Source organism: Octopus sinensis, linkage group LG24 (assembly GCF_006345805.1).
Source record: "Octopus sinensis linkage group LG24, ASM634580v1, whole genome shotgun sequence".
Lineage (NCBI taxonomy): Eukaryota > Metazoa > Mollusca > Cephalopoda > Octopoda > Octopodidae > Octopus > Octopus sinensis.
In genome coordinates this window covers 26,550,500-26,575,499 of record NC_043020.1, presented here as the reverse complement: position 1 = coordinate 26,575,499, position 25,000 = coordinate 26,550,500, and the positions used below count along the sequence as shown (strand labels likewise).

The following is a 25,000-nucleotide window of genomic DNA, read 5'->3' as shown; positions in this document are numbered from 1 at the left end:
ACTTTGCCTTTCATCCTTTCGGGGTCGATAAATTAAGTACCAGTTACGCACTGGGGTCGATGTAATTGACTTAATCCCTTTGTCTGTCCCCTATATGTTTAGCCCCTTGTGGGCAGTAAAGCAATATATATATATATATAACATATGTATATGCATGTTTTTGTTTTTCTGTGTGTGTTTGTGTCCCCATAACTTGGCAGTTCAGTAAAAGACACCGACAGAATAAGTACTAGGCTTTCAAAGAATAAGTCCTGGGGTCAACTTGTTCGACTAAAGGCGGTGCTCCAGCATGGCTGCAGTCAAAATGACTGAAACAAGTAAAAGAATATTATATATACATTTATACGTATGTGTACATATAGTAAATATATATAATATATATATATATATATATATATATATTTATATTATACACATATATATATTGGATGAACGTACATATACATATATATACGTATATAATTCCATACAAACACCTTTACACATGAAATTATAAACAGAGAAAAGTACCAAGCTACCAAGCGCTTGCAAGGGGAGCAACTCTTGCATGTCTTGGCTTCAGATTATTTTCCCCCACCTCATCTCTATTTTTCTATCTTTTAACATAGAAGCAACGGGAGTGCTTCTAAATGGACACAGAATCTGCTAGAAAAAGAAGCTGAATTTCACTCAAATATCACATTTTACTGGTTTGAAAAAAAACAAACAAAAAAGAAATGTATAATATAATCCCATATGTAAACTGTCTGAAACAAAGAAATGATGGTGAGAAACTGAAAGAAGCTCATCGTATATGTATATATATATATATGTGTGTGTGTGTGTGTGTGTGTGTGTGTGTGTGTGTGTATATATATGTATATGTAAAAAAATACAAACTGGGACAAGAACGCAAAACATTTAGAAGACTGAAGATTGAAGGCTTCGAATGTCCCGTCCGTGTTTTTTGTATCGTCTTCTAAATGTTTTGCATTCTTGTCCCAGTTTGTATTTTTTACATATACATATATATATATATATATATATATATATATATATATAATATAGCGGCGCCGTACCCTTTTTGGTTATATATATATAATATATATATATATATATATACATGTGTAGACGCAATGGCCCAGTGGTTAGGGCAGCGGACTCGCGGTCGTAGGATCGCGGTTTCGATTCCCAGACCAGGCGTTGTGAGTGTTTATCGAGCGAAAACACCTAAAGGTCCACGAGGCTCCTTCAGGGCGTGGTGGCGATCCTGCCGTACTCTTTCGCCACAACTTTCTCTCACCCTTTCCTCTGTTGGCCTGCCCGCTTGGCCAGCGGGGTGGCGTCAATTGAAGGCTAAAACAATGCGAAGCGCATTGTGACCAGTGATGTGTAGCAACATCTGATAGACTGGTCGGTCATGGTGATCACAGTGATATATATATATATATATATATATACACACACATCTATATGAGTTAGAGGTTAAACAACCATCTAAGGGATAACAAATATCCAGTATACTACTGGATGTATACCTATGTGTTTATATCCAAATGCTCCCTGTTATAAGGCAATAGTGTAATTAAATACTTCGTATGAGTTGGGGTAAAGCAAAAATTTACCCAGAATTTATAAGGCAAAGAAGAAAATGGAAAAGATAATTAATTAATAAACGTCAGCCTGCAAAAACCAATCAATGTTTGCAGGATGATGTTTGTTAATTATCTTCTCCATTTTTTTCTTTGCCTTATATATATATATAATATGGGGGGGGTCTGCATTTGTCCGCCGCCCCCCATCACCTTTTGACAACTGGTGTTTCTATGTTTATGTCCCCATAACTTAGCGGTTCAGCAAATGAGATTAATAGAATGAGTACTAGGTTTAAAATAAAGGAGTCCTGGGGTTGAATTGTTTGACTAATACCCTTCAAGGCAGTGCTCCAGTATGGCTGTAATTCAATGACTGAAACAGATAGTAGAGAGATAAAACAAAACAGGTCTTTGCTGGATCAAGGACAGCTGACCTGGGGCTAAAACAACAACGACATCACCAGAAGCAACAAAAACAACAACAAAAACAACGACGACGACGATGATGATGACAACCGTCCAAACCAGACAAACTCCCTGGGTCCGTTCCATGAAAAAGGATCGGATCGTTGAAATGCTGAAAGCGTAAATGGAAGGAAATAGAGGGAAAGAAAGAGGGGACAAGCACTGACATTAAATAGAACAAGAAGAACAACAAGTAAAAAAAAAAAGAGGGAGACATAAAGAGAAAACAAACCAACCACCGTAACCAGAAAAAAAAAGTTTCTCAAAAGACAAGTATTTAGTTATTTCAGTGACAGACATGCTAGAAATAACAGCAAAATTTCCCACAAATTCAACCTTGCTGGCTAAATAAAAAGGAAGGTTATTCAAAGGAAAGTTTTCATATATATATATATATATATATATATATATATATTTATATATATATATTATATATATAGTTTTCTATATATATATATATATATATATATTATATAGTTTATATATATATATAATATATAGTTGTTATTATATAATACTATTAGTAATATATATATATATTATATATATTTAATAGATATATAATATCTAATTGATATATTAATAATAATATATAATAATATTACATATTATATATGTAATATATAATAATATATAAAATGTATATTATATAGTATAATTAATATATATATATATATAAATATATAATATTATTTGATATATAAGCAATATGGCAGAATGAAAATAGCTTGAGGGTGGGAGAATTGCACAAAATATAAACAAGAATTAAGAGACTCTCATTAATTATACAGTGAGTTTAATAATAATAACTTCGATCAACTGAGATTTTTCAAAGCAATTAATTTATTAGTAGACAAAAAAAGTCTCCACCAGCTCATGTTTTAAAAAATACAAACAAGGGAGTTAACTCCAATAAGATCAAATGATCGAAAAGTTTTGATTGATCACGTATAAACCAGTGCTTCTCAAAATTTATCACCCTTTTTTTTTTTCTTGTACAAACATGCTTTTAAAACTTTCAGCAAAATTAAATATACCACATGTTGTTTGTACAATCCATGTATAGGCACACAGAATGCTTTAGGTGGTGGCTGCCTTTATTACATGTATGGTAATACCAGCAAATTTTGAAAATATTTCTTAAACTTTAATTTTATTATACACATATAAAAAGTTGCCTTTCATCCTCTTGAGGTCATTGAAATAAGTACCAGTTGTGTACTGGGGTCGATGTAATCAACTAACCCCATCCCAATTTTCAGGCCATGTGCCTATAATAGAAAGGATCATCAACATCCTTATTAGTTAGTTAATTAATTATTTTGAAGCTAATATTTAAATGTTGCTCTGTAGTGTCCCTTTTGTCGTCAGTACCCACTAAAAAATACTGCTACACCTCATGGGTGAGGATTCACCATAGTACCATATACTATATACAGATACTATAAGTATAGGCAGTATGCATGTGTGTATGTGTATGAACTAATAATAGAGGAGGCACATGGATTAGTGGTTAGGGTATCAGCATCATGATCGTAAGATTGTGGTTTCAATTCCTGGACCGAGCGATGCGTTGTGTTCTTGAGCAAAACACTTCATTCCACTTTGCTCCAGTCCACTCAGCTGGCAAAAATTAGTAATGCTGTGATGGACTGGCGTCCCGTCCAGCTAGGGAACACATACGCCATAGAAAATGTGATACCGAGCCAATGAGCCTGGCTAGGTTTTAAAATGGCACATTTATTTATTTTTAAACTAACAATAATATTACTAATTATAATAATTAATAATATTATTATTATTATTGAGTGAGAGAGCAGTGCATGCCATCAAAGTGACACTGGGGTAAAATATACAAAGCCTAGTATACCCATCATGACTACCCGTCTGATAAGGGTACACTAGGCACATGCATCACAACCATATGTGCGCAACATTGTGATCTCCTATCAAGATAACAGCACATGACCTTAAAGGTGGGGCCCAGTTAGAATTTTCTTCTGGTTGAGTAGCCATTCCCGCTCAAAAGGTCCTTGAATAAGGATTGTTTAAGGATGTTGAAAGAACCACCCATGTTTCCAGAGGTGAATTATCCAAACCCCAAAGAATTCCTTTCAACACTTGGCTAGGCTTTAAAAAGGGTGCATTATATGATGGTATAAAAGATGGGCTACAGCAAATATTCTGCTCAATACCACAGATTTGCTAGTCAGTTGTTTGACCGTAACCAGTTGAGCATGTCCCTTAGTGGCTGACGATATGCTCTGATCACGAGCAGAAGTAGTGGGGGAGCATCATCTGTCTTCATGTTCTGGTTTCAAATTCTGTTGAAGTTGATCTTGCCTTTTTCATCCTTCTTAAGTTCACTGAGCATTGGGGTCAATGTAATCACCTTACCCCTCCCCGCAAAACTTGCTGGCTTTGTGCTAAAATTTGAAAGAAATCAAAGACTTAACTAAAATCTGGACAGACATGTTATTGTCTTCCACTGGCTCTTTTGTCTTCAGCACCCATAAAAGACAAATTCCCCTGCCAACCATTTGCACAGAGAGCAGTACTGGATACTGCTCATTTTGAGAAGCACTGCTATAGATAGGGCTGTAGTCTATGGAGGACCAGATTTTAAACACCAATTGGAAGACACACGGATATTTTTTAGATCTTAGATTTACTCACAAATTATTATTCAAGCCATTAGTACACAAAAACTCCCCATAGATGTGTTCAAAATCAAGAAAATTATAAAAGAAGGAAAGAAAATAAACACCAAGCAAGGGAGACAACTTGATTAAGTTCAGTTGATCGAAATTTTTTTTTTCCGTTTTTGGCTCATTTTTTTTTTGTTTTCGGTAATTTTTTTTTGGGGTTTTGTTTTTGACAATATAAGCAAGATGAAGAAGATGATTAAGAAAACTTTAAAAGGAGTACTGAAAACCGAAACAGCAAACCACTGCAACCAGCCAAACCCTCTCAAGCGGAGAGAGAGAGTATTTGAGTATTTCAGCAAGAAACATGCTACAAAAGAAGATCAGATACTGACGTACATGTATGGGTCGACTTCTTACCGTCTGCTGCTCCACGCCAGGGACAACTCCGACACCCCCGTTGGACGGAGGCGGCACTACTGTTGCTGCTGTCGCGTACACTGTGGCTTGCTCTGCTTTAAACTGGGCAGCGGGGTCTGCAACAGCGGCACCGGCAGCAGACACTGTCGGCGCCTGGCTTACCACTTGATGGTGGTACTCTTCCAGCCCAGTCTGTGCATATTGATATGTTGGGGTCATCTGGTTTTGCACCATGTGCTGCAAAGAAACAAAAAAACAATTATAACAACAGTAGTAGCAGTAGTAGTAGTAGTATATATTTTTTTTTATTGGTCACAAGGGGCTAAACATAGAGGGGGACAAACAAGGACAGACAAACGGATTAAGTCGATTACATCAACCCAGTGCGTAACTGGTACTTAATTTATCGACCCCAAATGGATGAAAGGCAAAGTCAACGTCGGCAGAATTTGAACTCACAACGCAACGGCAGACGAAATACCTATTTCTTTACTACACATAAGGGGCTAAACACAGAGAGGACAAACAAGGACAGACAAACGGATTAAGTCGATTATATCGACCCCAGAGCGTAACTGGTACTTATTTAATTTAATCGACCCCGAAAGGATGAAAGGCAAAGTTGACCTCGGCGGAATTCGAACTCACAACGTAACAGCAGACGAAATACGGCTACGCATTTCGCCCGGCATGCTAACGATTCTGCCAAGAATATCAGAGATGTTATGTACCATGTGACTTCTTTTATTGAAAAGTATTTCTAACATTTCGGTAAATGGAATCTAGCACTGTTGCGTTCCAGTCAAACACTACAAGAAGCATACATCGGAAGATTACAGCTGCCATTGGAAATGTGTTGGGTTAGCACAAATAGTAATTCTTGCTTTGGATATGAGATACGAGGGAGGTTGGCACCGGGGGGTGGGAATGGATGTTCTTGTATCTTTGGGTTGTTTTTTTTGTATATAATATTTTTTTAATGTATTGTTTTTTTTGTTATTGTTATTGTTGTTGTTGTTATCATAGGAATTGATTGTATCAAAGCATCCAGCAATGCGGCGAACTGATTAATCAATAAATAAACACAAAGAGGTTAAGGTGATGGAGGAGTGGGGGGTGGGGGAAGCTGGAAAGGAGGGAAGAGCGGGGGGGGGGTGCAGCAGTAACAAAACCAATATCAACTAAAAACAAAAAGAAAACGATAACAATGATAGCAGATATACAATGATGTTGATGATGATGATGATGACAATGATGATGGTGGTGGCTGTAACAGTGCTGCTGCTGCTGATGATGATGGTTGTGGTGGTCGTTGTGGTAGTAATGTTGTTGGTGGTGGTGGTAGTAGTGGTTAGTGGTGGTACTGATGAAGACGACAGTGGTAGCAACGGCGGTGGTGAGTGGTAGCAATGGCAATGGTAGTGGCAATGATAATGATGATGGTGGTGGTGGTGGGACGATGATCATGATGGGGAGAAGGTGCAGGAGAAAATTGATCCTAACGATGATGATGATGATGAAGATGATGACGATAATGTCAATGATAACGCTAATACTAATGATGGTGGTAGTGATGTACGGCAATGATGATGATGATGAAAATGGTGGCAACCATGATGACGACGATGACGCCGCTACCGCCGACCAAGATGATAACGATAAGACAAAACCGCAATCATATTGCAGCTGTGATAGGTAAAAGTGCAACTAGCTGCATGTGGCTTCATGAACACAGATAATAAGACACATGACCTGCATTGTTAATTATCATCATCACCATCATCACCATCACCATCACCATCATCATCATCATCATCACATATGCATACACATGCACACGAGCATTTTTTTTTAAATATATTTTCTTATCAGTTTGCTTCTTTCGTGTGTTGGGGTTTTTTAGGGGGGAGTTTTTTGGGGTTTTTTTTTTTTTTGCTGCAGATATGAAAAATATAAAATATGAAAAAAAAAAAAAGATGAAACTCAAACACAGTCGTTTTTTTTAATGAAATGCATAAATATGAATGACTGAGGCCCATTTATGTATTGATGGGTATGTGTGTCTGTGCGTGTCTATATATGTATATATATGTGTGCATATATGTGTGTGTGTGTGTGTGTATATATGTATATATATATATATGTGTGTGTACATATATGTGTGTGTATATGTATATATATATATATATGTGTGCATATATGTGTGTGTGTGTACATGTATATATATGTGTGCATATATGTGTGTGTGTGTGTGTATATATGTATATATATATATATATGTGTGTACATATATGTGTGTGTATATGTATATATATATATATATATGTGTGCATATATGTGTGTGTGTGTACATGTATATATATGTGTGCATATATGTGTGTGTGTGTATATATGTATATATATATATATGTGTGTGCATATATGTGTGTGTATATGTATATATATATATATATGTGTGTGTGCATATATGTGTGTGTGTGTACATGTATATATATGTGTGCATATATGTGTGTCTGCGTGTGTATATGTATATATATGTGTGTGTGCATGTATATATATATATATATGTATGCATATATATGTGTGTGTGTGTTTATTTATACATGCATACATATATACGCAAACACACACACGTGTGTGCACATATGTATATACATACACATACAAATATAGTGACATAGTTATATAGACATATATATACATATATAAAAAGCACATGTACATGCACACATGCATACACAAACACATATACACACATATACACGCATATACATATACACACACATATACACACACACACATATACACACATACACATATACACATACACGCATACACACATACACACACATATATAACCACACACACACACACAACACAATTATGCTGCCCATCATAAATCAATCAGACTTAGTGTGAAATACAAAAACTTCAAAGATGGAGAGAGAGAGAGAGAGAGAGAGAGAGACGGCAATGCAGAATATAAAATGCAATCTAGAAGGTTTCCTTACAGTTTTCTTTAGAAGGCATTTAATTATGACTTGTGGATTAGATATACATGTATGTGTGTATATATATATATATACGTAAAAGAATCATCCAAACGTGGCCGTTGCCAGCTACACCTTGACTGGCCTCCGTGCCGGTGGCATGTAAAAAACACCAAACGATCGTGGCCATTGCCAGCCTTGCCTGGCACCTGTGCCAGTGGCACGTAAAGAGCACCCACTACACTCATGGAGTGGTTGGTGTTAGGAAGGGCATCCAGCTGTAGAAACACTGCCAGATCAGACTGGGCCTGGTGCAGCCTCCAGGCTTCCCAGACCCCGGTCGACCCATCCAACCCATGCTAGCATGGAAAGTGGACGTTAAACGATGATGATGATATATATATATATATATATATATATGAATGTATGTATGTAAATATATATGTGAATGTATGTAAATTGCCATACAGTGGGATTGAACTTGGAACCATGTGATTAGGAAGCAAACTTGTGAACCACACAGCCACACCCGCACCTATATATACATACATTTGAAGGCGGCGAGCTGGCAGAAACGTTAGTGCGCCGGGCGAAATGCTTAGTGGTATTTCGTCTATCGTTACGCCCTGGTTTCAAATTCCGCCGAGGTCGACTTTGCCTTTCATCCTCTCGGGGGTCAATAAATTAAGTACCTGATATGCACAGGGGTCGATGTAAGCGACTTAATTCGTTTGTCTGTCCTTGTTTGTCCCCTCTGTGTTTAGCCAGGTTGGTATCAAAAGGGTCAAGCGCTCTTACTGTTATTTCATTATTTTCTTCAAACAAAATGCACAAAAAAGCTACACGTTTGCATTATGTTATATATAGGCGCAGGAGTGGCTGTGTGGTAAGTAGCTTGTTTACCAACCACATGGTTCCAGGTTCAGTCCCACTGCGTGGCACCTTGGGCATGTGTCTTCTACTATAGCCTTGGGCTGACCAAAGCCTTGTGAGTGGATTTGGTAGACAGAAACTGAAAGAAGCCCGTCGTATATATGTATATATATATATATATGTGTGTGTGTGTTTGTGTATCTATGTTTGTCCCCCTAGCATTGCTTGACAACCGATGCTGGTGTGTTTATGTCCCCGTTACTTAGCAGTTTGGCAAAAGAGACCGATAGAATAAGTACTGGGCTTACAAAAGAATAAGTCCCGGGGTCGAGTTGCTCGATTAAAGGCGGTGCTCCAGCTTGGCTGCAGTCAAATGACTAAAACAAGTAAAAAAAAAAAAAACAATAATAATAAAGGACGTTATTGTATACAGTTTTACAAACCAAAGACATTATATAGACCTCCTTGACTCAAGTTAGAGATGAGGTGCGTATCATACACGTGGTTTAGGTTTTTCAGAGGTACAGCCCCCTAAAAATCCCCTGCATATTATACTCAAGTGCGGACTATATTCGAGGATTTATGGTAAACATAAACACAGTGTGCTTCCACATAGCTTCCCGGGGCTATAACAGAAGACACTTGATCGAGGTAATATAGCACAGTAAGAATGAACCCAGAACTCGGAGATTACAAAAGCTAGCTTGTTAACCACACAGCCACACAAACACATATAATTTGACCATAGAAAAATATACCTTGACCAATTCCGTCCGACCCGTGGAAGCATGGAAACATGAACATTATGGTGATGATGATGATGATGATGATGTTTTGCATCACAAAATAGTGAACGAGAAAATAAATCCAAACCTTTATAAATGTCGGCCGTATCATGATTTGATGCAGAATGGATCAGAGGAATAAACCGTTATTGAGGGATGAATATGTGTATGTATGTATGTGTGTGTAGAAATATATATATATATACATATATATATATATACATATATATATATATATCTTAGTGTGTGTGTAGATATATATATATATACATATATATATATGTATAAAAGGATGAAGTTATGGCTCTCTCGGTAATCCAACAGACTCCCGCTAATAAACTTATATGAAAGAAGTTTTGTGGGGAAAGACAAAAAAAAAATACACCAAAATCCAAACCAAAAGCACAAAAAAAAACAAAGATAAAACAAACAAATTATCAAATGTTTTCTTTATTTGGAATCATACTACTCCCAGTAAAAACAAAAAAAAAAAGAAAAAAACAGTTGATCAGCCCACCCACCCCACCGATTCTGCCGAACTTGGTTCAATTGCAGGGTAGGGTAAGGGTATGATGGGGAGTGACTACAGTTTCCCATCCCCCCCCGCCACTACTACCACCCATGAACACCAGCCATCCATCAGTGGAGACCCCTTCTCACAACATACCATCCAACGATACCTTCCAGACCCGCCCCCTGCCCATCACACATACACACACAGAGTCTGACTTTCTCTCACATATACACACACATGCACACACATACACACAGAGGGTCAGATTTTTCTCTCTCACATACACACGCAGAGTCACACTGTCTCTCACCCAAACATATATATATACATATATATATATACACACACTTACACCCCTCTCACACACAGACGCAGGTTACCCAAATTACCCAAATTACATGGACCCACCCCCCCCTCACACACACATCATCATCATCTTGCACCAGAAAGCCAGCATCCACCCTTGGAGCAAAATTACTTACTGCCCACACTCAGCTCCTGATCTTCTACCACACACACACACACACACACACAGAGAAGCTTAGGTACACACAAGCACACATACATATGCAAACACATAGACAGATGTACATGTGCCCATATACAGATGTACAGGCAATCACACAACAAATGCACATGTAAACACAAACACACACACACACATGTATATATGAACACAGACACACATATATAGAAGTTCAAGCACACACACACACACACATATATATATATATATATATATACATATTTATACACACACATACACACATATATATATATACATATTTATACACACCACACACATAATATATATACATTTTTATACACACACATACACATATATATACATATTTATACACACACATACACACATATAATATATACATATTATACACACACACACATATATATACATATTTATACACACACATACACACATTAGATATATATACATATTTATAACACACACACACACATATATATAATACATTTATACCACACACACACTATATAACATATTATACATGCACATACACACACATATATATATATACATATTATACACACACACACACATATATATACATATTAATACACACACACACACACATATATATACATATTATACACACACACACACACATATATATACATATTATACACACACACACACATATATATACATATTTATACACACACACACACACATATATATACATTTTTATACACACACACACACATATATATACATATTTATACACCACACACACATATATACATATTTTATACAACACACACCACACATATATATACATATTTCACACACCATACACACATATATATACATATTTATACACACACATACACACATATATATATATATATATACATATTTATACACACACACACACATATATATACATATTTATACACACACATACACACATATATATATATACATATATACACACACACACACACATATATATACATATTTATACACACACATACACACATATATATATATATACATATTTATACACACACACACATATATATATATACATATTTATACACACACACACATATATATATACATATTTATACACACACATACACACATATATATATACATATTTATACACACACACACACACATATATATACATATTTATACACACACATACACATATATATATACATATTTATACACACACATACACACATATATATATATACATATTTATACACACACATACACACATATATATATATACATATTTATACACACACATACACACATATATATATACAATTTATACACACACTACACACATATATATATATACATATTTATACACACACACACATATAATACATATTTATACACGCACATACACACACATATATATATATACATATTTATACACACACGCACATATATATATACATATTATACACACACATACACACATATATATATATACATATTTATACACACACACACATATATATATATACATATTTATACACACACACATCTATATATATATACATATTTATACACACACACACATATATATATACATATTTATATACACACACATATATACATATTTATACACACACACATATATACATATTTATACACACACATATATATATATATACATATTTATATACACACACACATATATATACATATTTATACACGCACATACACACACACATATATATATATACATATTTATACACACACACACACATATATATATACATATTTATACACACACATACACATATATATATATATACATATTTATACACACACACACATATATATATACATATTTATACACACACATACACACATATATATATATACATATTTATACACACACACACACATATATATATACATATTTATACACACACATACACATATATATATACATATTTATACACACACATACACACATATATATATATACATATTTATACACACACATACACACATATATATATATATACATATTTATACACACACATACACACATATATATATACATATTTATACACACACATACACACATATATATATATACATATTTATACACACACACACATATATATACATATTTATACACGCACATACACACACACACATATATATATACATATTTATACACACACACACATATATATATACATATTTATACACACACATACACACATATATATATATATACATATTTATACACACACACACATATATATATACATATTTATACACACACATACACACACATATATATACATATTATACACACACACACATATATATATACATATTTATACACACACATACACACATATATATATATACATATTTATACACACACACACATATATATATACATATTTATACACACACATACACACACATATATATATATATACATATTTATACACACACACACATATATATATACATATTTATACACACACATACACACATATATATATATACATATTTATACACACACACACATATATATACATATTTATACACACACATACACACATATATATATATTTACATATTATACCCAACACACAATATATATATACATATTATACACACACATACACACATATATATTATACATATTTATACACACACATACACCAATATATATATATATATATACATATTTATACACACACAAACACAAGTGTATTTGAACACAAACAAACATGTACACAAACACACACACGCATGAGTATGTGAACACACACACACACACACACCACCCAAGTATACATATACACAAAAACACAAGCACGTGTATGCAAACACATATATACACACCACGACCACCGCCCATCACCATGACCACCGCCCATCACCACCAAAAATACTCCAAATTATCAAACAATTAAGCCAGAATTTGTTAATCAATATAACCCACAATTATCCGCCATCAACCTCAGCATCAAGTGGGTGTATATAAGCATATGCCTGTGTGTTTACACTTATATATATATATACATATATATATATATATATATAGTGTGTGTGTTTGTGTAGTAGAAATAACACGGTATGTATAAAACTAGGTTCCAGAAATTATATGCATGTGTGTATATATAATTTATACTACTCATATACACATCAAATTATGTGTTTAAACATACTTATGTTCATATGTATTTTAAGCATGTTTAAAAGGACATGGGTGTGTTTAAATATACACGGAATATATATATATATATATAATATGGGTAGGTATTCATGTGTCAACACCCTTTGTATGTATATATATACATACATACTGACATATGCACACACACACACGCACATATATGTATATACACTCATGTCTACATACGTATATACACATGCATATATTTAAACACATGTGCATGTATGTATACATAATATATATATACAGACAGATAGATGGATAGATAGATAGATAGATAGCGGATGGATGGATAGATAGGCATATATATATATATAGAGAGAGAGATTGATTGACACAAATATTTGTAGCACATACCTATACACACACACACACAACAGCAAGACTAACCACATTCAAAGAGTAAATAGTCATAAACTAAAACAGATGCAGAGATTGTCAAGTAACCTAGAACTTCTAAGTGGTTGCCTGGTTTGCTACAAGCTGCAATGCACCCATAGTTGAGCACTTGTGTATTACACCATAGCATCACTACAGCTTCAAAAGCCAAAAAAAAATAAAATGCTCTGAAGATGCTATAGGGTAATACACAAGTGCTCAACGATGTGCACATTGCAACTTGTAGCAGAAACAACTGTAAGCTAATGAAATTCACAACATAATTTCTTATTCTCTTGTCATTTTATTTTCTTATTTGAGGCTCTGATGAAGCAATAAGGTGTTGGTGCTCAACTATGAGTGCATTGCATTTTATAGCAGGAACAGTTGGAAGCTAATAAAGCTCATAAAATAATCTTCTATTCTGTTGTCATCACATTTTCTTTCTTCAGACAGGCTTCCGCACAGGTTCTGTCAACCAAATTCACTCACAAGGTATTGGTTGGCCAAGGGCTTTAGTAGAAGACACCCACAGTGCCACAGAGTGGGACTGAACTCAAAGCCAGGCAGTTGTAAAGCAAGGTTCTTAACCACTTAGCCATTTAAAAAAAAAAGGCACAAGGCGTAGGAGTGGCTGTGTGGTTAGTAGCTTGCTTACCAACCACATGGTTCCGGGTTCAGTCCCACTGTGTGGCATCTAGGGCAAATGTCTTCTACTATAGCCTCGGGCTGACCAAAGCCTTGCGAGTGGATTCGGTAGACGGAAACTGAAAGAAGCATATCGTATATATGTGTATATATATGACAACTGATGTTGGTGTGTTTACATCCCGCTAACTTAACAGTTCGGCAAAAGAGACCGAAAGAATAAGTACTAGGCTTACAAAGAATAAGTACTGGGGTCGATTTGCCCGACTAAAGGCCGTGCTCCAGCATGGCCACAGTCAAATGACTGAAACAAGTAATAGAGTAAAAGAGTAGCTATTGTGGTCTTAGATATAGCTTTTATCAGAGGATGGTCACATTTGGAATGCCTTTGATCATGTTAGGTCTGTTAGAACAGGATTGGCCTGGGGTTAAACAACATTAATTACCACCACCAGCTTTACCCCCATCACTGGACCAATTTTCGCAAGTAGACTGATGTGTCATGGAAATGTCAGTTATAATTACTGGTATGGCCTACTATAGTTACACACACACACACACACACACATTCCATACATGCACACATACACACAACATACATACCTTATATACACATACATATACATCTTACATACACACATACCATATGCACACGCAACATACCTTATACACACACACACACACATATATATATACACATCTTACACACACACACATACCATACACACACACAACAAACCTTATACACACACACACACATATATATATAATCTTACATACACACACATACACACCTTATACACATATACATCATACATACACCATACATATATACATACACACACCATAACATACATACACATTGGGGGGACACATACTGTATACACACACGCACATCTACAATGCTCCATACACATACCATACACACCAAACACATTATAACATACACACACACACACACATCATACAACATTCACACACACACACAAATCAAAGGCACTTGCTTAAGGTCTCCACCCACACCATCTGTTTCCCATCCCCCCCAACAAACACCCTCACCCCCACAACCACCACTTCCCCTCCTCCCTTTCCTCTCACCATCAGTTCCTCCCTCTGGTTGCCATGCCAACATCATCTTTTCTCTTGTTTTTTTTTTTGTATCTTCTCTTTCTTCCTTTCTTTCTTTCCACCCCCCCCCGGCCTTCTGCTTCTGATCCTCTCCTTCCCCACCCCAACCTTCATGTTATTGTGGTTGACATTGATGATGATGATGATGATGATGATGATGGTGATAATGATGATGGTGATGATGATGAGGAGGAGGAGCATGAGAACAGTGGTGATTGTGATGACGATGACAATAGTGATGATGATGAGGAGGATGAGGAGAGCAGAGTTGATGATGATGATGCTGATGTTTATGGTGGTGGGGATGGTTACAATGACGATGGTAATGCTGCTACTGATGATGATGATGATGGAAATGAGAGACGGATAATGTTGATTTGATGGAATGGACATTTCGAACTATTCAAGCATTTTTATGCATAAAATGTAAAAAAAAAAAAGGAAAAATAAGAAAGAAAGCTGCCTCACCCCACAAACCCCTCAGGAAAAAAAAATGCAGAGATAAACAGAGAGAGAGAGAGAAAGACAAAGAGAGGAGAGAGAGAAAGAGAGTGAGAAACAGATAGACATATGAAAAGAGAGAGAGAGGGTGAGAGAAAGTTACTGTTTGTAATTCCTTCGGCTATACCTATTTCTTTACTACCCACAAGGGGCTAAACACAGAGAGGACAAACAAGGACAGACAAACGGATTAAGTCGATTATATCGACCCCAGTGCATAACTGATACTTAATTTATCAACCCTGAAAGGATGAAAGGCAAAGTCGACCTTGGTGGAATTTGAACTCAGAACGTAGCGGCTGACGAAATAACTATTTCTTTATTACCCACAAGGGGCTAAACACAGAGAGGACAAACAAGGACAGACAAACGGATTAAGTCGATTATATCGACCCCAGTGCGTAACTGGTACTCATTTAATCGACCCCGAAAGGGTGAAAGGCAAAGTCGACCTCGGTGGAATTTGAACTCAGAATGTAGCCGCAGACGAAATACGGCTACGCATTTCGCCCGGCATGCTAACGTTTCTGCCAGCTCGCCACCTTAGTTGTACTCAGCCAGGGTCCATATAAGATTTTTGGGGTTCTACAAAAATATATAGTAAATTGGAGATCCACAACAGTACTTTAAGGGCCCCTGAAAAAATTTTGCTTTATACGACCAGAATGAAATAATTCAAGAAGGTCCATAGATAGAAAATGGTTGAGAACTCCTGCTTTGGATGTATATACTCTTTAACTCTTTTACTTGTTTCAGCCATTTGACTGTGGCCATGCTGGAGCACCGCCTTTAGTCAAGCAAATCGACCCCCAGGACTTATTCTTTGTAAGCCTAGTACTTAGTCTATCGCTCTTTTGCCAAATCACTAAGTTACAGGACATAAATACACCAGTATCGGTTGTCAAGCGATTTTGTGGGGACAAACACACACACACATATATATACATATATACTATGGGCTTCTTTCAGTTTCTGTCTACCAAATCTACTCACAAGACTTTAGTGGTAAGTAGCTTGCTTATCAACCACATGGTTCCGGGTTCAGTCCCACTGCGTGGCACCTTAGGCAAGTCTCTTCTACTATGGCCTCGTGCCGACCAAATACTTGTGAGTGGATTTGGTAGACGGAAACTGAAAGAAGCCCATCGTATATATGTGTGTGTGTGTATATATATATGTATGTATATGTATGTGTGTGTATGTGTTTGTGTGACTGTGTTTGTCCCCCCCAACATCACTTGACAACCGATGGTGTGTTTACATCCCTGTAACTTAGCAGTTCGGCAAAAGAGACCGATAGAATAATACTAGGCTTCCAAAGAATAAGTCCTGGAGTCGATTTGCTCGACTAAAGGCGGTGCTCCAGCATGGCCACAGTGCCAAATGGCTGTTACAAGTAAAAGAGTAAAAGAATATATAAGCACACACACACACACACACACACACATATACACACACATCCTCACATACATAGATTATACACACACCTCTAGATACACACACACACATGAATGAGTCAACAGATTCCTGTTTTGACCAAAATGTTAGAAAGAGGGAAGGGATACAGGGAGGAGAGAGAGGTGGGGAGGGATGGTCACAGAAGGAAGGCTGGATGGTGGAAAGGGGTGGCTCCATGGGTGTGTAGAGGGACAAAGGATCAAGTAGGGAGTTGATACTTGAATGTAAGTTGACATTCAGTTTACAAATGTCAACTAGAGGAGGGGTGGTCATGACAAGGGCAGGAGTGGCTTTGGTGATGGCGGTGGTAGTGGTGATGGTTCTGGTAACAGTAGTGTTTGTGGTGGTAGTAGTGGTGGTGGTGGTGGTATTGGCTGTAGTGGTAGCAGTGGTGGTGATGATGGAAGGGTTGATGATGCTGGTATGTGATGGTACATGTTGTAGTAGTTAGAGTGGTATGATGCTGGGGATAGTAGTGGTGAGAGTAGAAATGGAAGTGGTAGCAGCAATGAACTTTTACACACACACATACACACACACATATAATGGACAAAGGGGAGGGGAGATCCATTTTGTAGTCATTCAGCTTGCTAAAAATAGCAGTCACATCTCACCTAAGCCCTTCGTAAAAATAAGCGAGGAAGACATTGGATCGTGTACTCTTAGATAGACTGCATTCAAAAACACCAAAAAAGAACAGAAATATTAACAGGCTAGTCATATCAAGACTGACCAAGGGCTAAACAATACCACCAACACATACACACACACACACACAATGAACAAAGGGGAGAGGGGATCCATTTTGTAGTCATTCAGCTTGCTAAAAATAGCAGTCACATCTCACCTAAGCCCTTCATAAAAACAAGAGGGGAAGACATTGGATCGTGTACTCTTAGATAGACTGCGTTGAAAACCACCAAAAAAGAACAGAAATATTATCAGGCTAGTCATATCTAGAATGACTTTGATCATTGATCCCTTGGGTCAGGACTAACCAAGGGCTAAACAACACCACCACCAACACACACACACCACATTTCTAAAGATTTATCTAAAAGATCAGGAATCTATCAATGAATTAAAGATGTGTGTATCAATACAAGAAATGGTGCCTTGGTGCATTATCAATAACAAGATGGTTCCAGGTTCAATCCCACCCAATGGCACCTTGGGTAATTGTCTTCTGCTATAGCTCCGGGCTGACCAAAGCCTTATGGGTGGATCTGGTAGATCAAAACTGAAAGAAGCCTGTTGTATATACATATGTGTGTGTGTATGTGTGTTTATCCTCCATCGATGCTTAACAATTGGTGTTGGTTTATTTACATCCCCACAATTTATTGGTGCTGCAAAAGAATCTTGAAACAAAAATTAAGTACAGGGGTTGATTCACTCGACTAAAAGTTCTCCAAGGCAGTGCCCCAGCATGGTCACGGTCTAATGATTGAAACTAGTAAAAAATCAAAGATATTTATGAATACTGTTAGAAATAGCAGCCAGCTCACATCCTGTTTATTGAAACATTGAAGGACACATATCAGGTTTGTATGTATGTATGTATGTTTATCTTCATCATTGTTTTAAATTCCACTTATCTATGCTTGCATGGATTAGATTTTCTACAGCTGGGATGCCTTTCCTGTTGTTAACTCTCACTTGTTTCCTAGTAACATATTACTACCCTATGACTAGATGTTTTCGTGGAAATGTGGAAGTGAATCATATTGCTTGTATAACAGTGATGATAGTCATTTACAACTATCAGATGAATCCAAGACAAGGAAACACAAAACAAATATCCATATACACATACTCAATGGATTCCTTTCAGTTTCCATCAATCAAATTCACTCAAAAGGCTTTAGTTGACCTGGGGCTATAGTAGATGACACCCTGCTTCTTTCCTTTTTTGTCAAATACTGATGAAGTGCAGCGAGATTATGTAATTTCACCAAACAATTGCGTAATCTTGTCAGTCAGTTTACTGAAACACATGTATACTTTCTAAAGGTTGAAACACCAAATGTGCTTTTTTGTGCATTAGTCATACTATTATATGGTTTTTATTCTGCAAATTTGCTTATTTGGTAATTTGATGCCCTGCATATATCAACACTGGATAGAGGAGTGGAATGTGGAATATACAACCAAACCCTAATTTTTGTTTGTGCATCACACCTTGCAGCAAATATCTATATCATTATCATCATCATCATTATTTAATGTTTGTTTCCTATGCTGGCACGATTTGGACAGCTTTACAAGCGTTTGCAAACCAGAGGATTCTGCCAAGCTCTACTATATAAGTTTAGAGGGATATATTATCTGGGCGGATATTGCAGTGGCTCTCAGTTATGTTTCAGGTTACAGCTAACCACAGCAGTTAGTATTTAAGGCTGTAACAACCATAAAAATAGGCTGCTACATGAAATTGTAAAGAAGAAATAAATTTTGAGGATCAACAGGTTTCCATGTTCTATCTCATTATAATTACAGTTTTTGTATCATCATCATTGTTTAACGTCCGCTTTCCATGCTAGCATGGGTTGGACGGTTCAACTGGGGTCTGGCAAGCCCGAAGGCTGCACCAGGCCAGTCAGATCTGGCAGTGTTTCTACAGCTGGATGCCCTTCCTAACGCCAACCACTCCGAGAGTGTAGTGGGTGATTTTATGTGCCACCGACACAGGTGCCAGACAAGGCTGGCAGACGGTCACGCTCGGATGGTGTTTTTTATGTGCCACCGATACAGGTGCCAGACGAGGCTGGCAGACGGCCACGCTCGGATGGTGTTTTCGGTGTTTTATTATGTGCCACCACACAGGTGCCAGACGAGGCTGGCGAACGGCTACGATCAGATGGTGTTTGTTACGTGCCCACAGCACGGAGGCCAGTCAATGCGGTACAGGCATAAGAGTGGCTGTGTGGTAAGTAGCTTGCTTAAGAACTACATGGTTCCGGGTTCAGTCCCACTGCATGGCACCTTGGGCAAGTGTCTCCTACTATAGCCTCAGGCCAACCAAAGCCTTGTTAGTGGATTTGGTAGACAGAAACTGAAAGAAGCCCGTTGTAAGTATATATGTATGTGTGTGTGTATATATGTTTGTGTGTCTGTGTTTGTCCCCCCCAACATCACTTGACAACCGATGCTGGTGTGTTTACGTTCCTGTAACTTAGTGGTTTGGCAAAAGGGACCGATAGAATAAGTAGTCGGCTTACAAAGAATAAGTCCTGGGGTCGATGTGCTCGACTAAAGGCAGTGCTCCATTATGGCCACAGACAATTGACTGAAAGAAGTAAAAGAGTAAAGAGAGTAAAAGAGTATATAGATAGATATAGACTTACTAGGGTATATAATACCATTTGCTAAAATCATAGACTGTGGCCATGCTGGAGCACCACCTTTAGTCAAAACAAATTGACCTCAGGACTTATTCTTTGTAAGCCTAGTACTTATTCTATCGGTCTCCTCAGCTGAGTTACAGTGGACGTAAACACACCAACATCGGTTGTCAAGCAATGGGAGGGGACAAACACAGACACACAAACATACACACACACACATATAAATATATATATATATATATACATATACATACATACATATATATATACGACGGGCTTCTTTCAGTTTCTGTCTACCAAATCCACTCACAAGGCTTTGGTCAGCCTGAGGCTATATTAGAAGACACTTGCCCAAGGTGTATATATATGTATATATATATATATATACACACACAGACACAGACACTGGTATGTATATATAAGTAAAGGTTTTCCTTTCAAATAAGTTATACAGAGAAGACACAATTATGTTCAAGTTAAAACTTTTTTATTCAGGTGGTTTTTTTGGGGGTTTTTGGGGGTTTTTTTTAGAATATATTTCCTTATTGGTTTTTCTTGTTTAGTTTTGGAACAAAGTTCCTGGAGTTCTTTAGCATTTCAAGACCTTCCTGGACTCATCTTCAAATTGATGTAATAATAGTTGGGCATGGTGTAACCATATCTCTTCTCTCTATATATAAACGGCAGTTTGTCTGTGTGTGTTTCTGTGTGTCTGTTTGCTTGTACCCTCACCCTGACCACGGCTTTCAACCGATTCTGATGAAACTTGACACACACATAGCCCAATGTCATAATTCAAAACTAATGCAGCGGAAATTTTGAAAAGTTCCCCCAGATCTGAAAAAAATCGATAAATTCGACATGGGGTCGAGAATCAGAAACACAAACCACAAACTGTCTAGGGGACGCAACTCCACCTTTTTTAACTAAAAAAAAAATTTACCATCATTTTTTTCCATTTTTTTGCTATTTTTTGGCTATAACTCTCTAAAAATGCTTATTTCCCTTACAAACCTGAGCAACGCCATGCGATACTGCTAGTTTGATTATAAAAGGTCTGACCATTTAGTTTCAGGACTCTTGATGTAGCAACAGAGCTGAAGTGCACAGGGTGAAGCTGTTTGGTCCAGACTGACCTTGAACTCTGACCTTGAACTCTGTCGCACATGCTCACCAAGTTATAATGTTCTCTCTTGCTTCTGTTGTTTATAACAGTGCTTGGCCGTGAAGTATGTAGAGTGTGGTCATCTCGAAAAGAAGATTGGGCTTCAGCCGTGCAGGATCTCTTTGATTGTTTTAAGGGAGACAAAAACGTTTGGGAAACAGTCATAACAGGAGACGAATCATGGGTCTATGGCTATGACCCCAAAACAAAGGCTTAGACCTCACAATATTTCAAGATTAGAAAATTACTATTCTTAAATCTCGCAACAAGAGATATTCAGCAATAGTACTTTGTAGTAAAGATTTTTTTTGCCAACATAACATGGTAGTCCTGGTTTAGGATGAATGTTGCTGTAATTTAGCCCCCAGGAGACATCATCATCATCATCATCATCATTTAACGTCCGCTTTCCATACTAGCATGGGTTGGACGATTTGACTGAGGTCTGGTGAACCAGACTCCAATCTGATCTGGCAGAGTTTCTACAGCTGGATGCCCTTCCTAACGCCAACCACTCCGAGAGTGTAGTGGGTGCTTTTACATGCCACCGGCACTCAAAAATGTATGGACACAGATCATGTTGTATAGCCAGCTGGAGACGATGTCTCCCTGGGCTAAATTACAGCAACATTCATCCTAGACCGGGATTGCCATGTTATGCTAGCAAACAATCTTTACTACAAGATTTCAAGATGTCAAAGAAATCCAAGAAAATGTGATGAGGCAATCCCAAAACAAGAGTTCCAAGTATTCTTCCATCAATGGCAATAATGCTGAATAAAATGTGTAGCTTCAAAAGGGGACATGCATAAGATTTGGTCATCAAATCTAAGTAGAGATTTCAAACTTGAAATCTTCAAAGCCACAGTCGAACCAATTCTACTACATGGCTCAGAAACCTGGACGTTATCAAAGAAGCTTGAGAGGCAGTTGGATGGAACTACACTCGCCTCCTTATGAGAGCTCAAAATCTCTCGTGGAAGTGTCATCCAACCAAAATGCAAATATATGGGAAACTACCACCTGTGTCATCTCTTCTGAAAGGTAGGAGAGACCAGTTTGCTGGACATTGTTGTAGAGCTGAAAACGAGGCAATTTTTACTCTTCTCCTCTGGAAGCCATCTACTCGCAATACCAGAGGGCGCACACTCTCCTACCCTGATGTAATCTCCAGGGATACAGGCATCCAGCAACAGGACCTATGTAATGCCATGATGGACTGTGAAGTCTGGCATAGCATGGTAAATTCCATTGTCTCGACCATGGTCGAACAATGATGATGATGATGAGGGGACTCCTTTGAAGGAAATTAAATGCCAAATTGATGTGTGTTGTGGTTTACTCTTTATAGCACCAATCCAGGTCCTTTTTGATCAGACTTCATAGCTTTGATGGATCAGAAAAAGGAATTTGTGACTGAAAAATTCATTACAGCCAGATTTTAAAATGGTTAACGTTTTTAATATCAATCCGCTTGAGACCACCCACGGTTGTATGATACAATTTTTGTTCTTTAAAATTTTCTAAATCAACCCTTTTGATACCAATCTGCTTGAGATCACCCTTGCTCTTATGCTATAAACTTCCTGTTTTAAAGAGACTTAAATTAAAACTTCCCATCAAAACCTCAAGTTAATTTATCTCCCAAACAACAGCTTAATAACGATGAAGTTATTTTGCTAAATTCTTCCTTTGTTTCAGAATAGTTTTGAAAATAATGAAGTGTATTCCAACGAAAATTTAGCAACAAAAGGGTTAAAATCTTCCATCAAAATATCGTGTTATTTTATGTTCCAAATACAAGATTAATAATGAGAAAGTAATTTTACTAAATTCTTCGTTATTTTTCAAAATAAACTGAAACAAAGGTAAAGTGTATTTCAAGAGAAATATTGGCAACAAATACGTTAACCTTTCATTATTCCACTCGTGCTATGTTTAGATATGATTTTTGGTTTGTATTTCTCTGGTAACCCTTTTGTTAACACATTTCTGTTGAAATACACAGCCTTTGTTCCAATTAACTTCGAAAATAATGAAGAATTTAGTTAATTCTTTGTTGTTATTTCGTTGCTGTTTAGAATACAGACCAACATAGAATTTCAATGGAAGATCTTAGTTTAAATCACTTTAAAATGTGGAATTTCTATCACTTAACTAGGAGCAATTTCAAATGAGATGATTTCAAAAGGATTTATAATTCAGCTAAAGGTAAGCTTTATTTTTTTCCCTGAGGAATCTCTATGGAATGGTAGTGCTATAAACTAATGTATCTATCAATATGATTTTGTTTCATTTTCCAGTTTATATACAGCAATAACTTCTTGCTGTAAAGGCAAGGTCATGTAAGTGCTGTATTTGTTTATCCAGTGTAACAGTTACAGTCGTGAAGTTTACGATTT

General features: G+C 36.8%; 1 protein-coding gene across 4 annotated transcripts in view; it reads right to left on the bottom strand.

The window, feature by feature from the left end:
• The window catches only part of LOC115223870 (AF4/FMR2 family member lilli), a 637,026-nt gene that overhangs the window by 188,345 nt on the left and 423,681 nt on the right, over nt 1-25,000 (bottom strand). For 3 of the 4 annotated variants that reach the window (XM_036512713.1, XM_036512712.1, XM_036512710.1), the window contains exon 3: nt 5,084-5,341. In XM_036512713.1, the coding sequence (XP_036368606.1) occupies nt 5,084-5,341 (258 nt within the window). The remainder of the gene's footprint in view (nt 1-5,083; nt 5,342-25,000) is intronic. The other variant, XM_036512711.1, reaches the window with a different exon arrangement.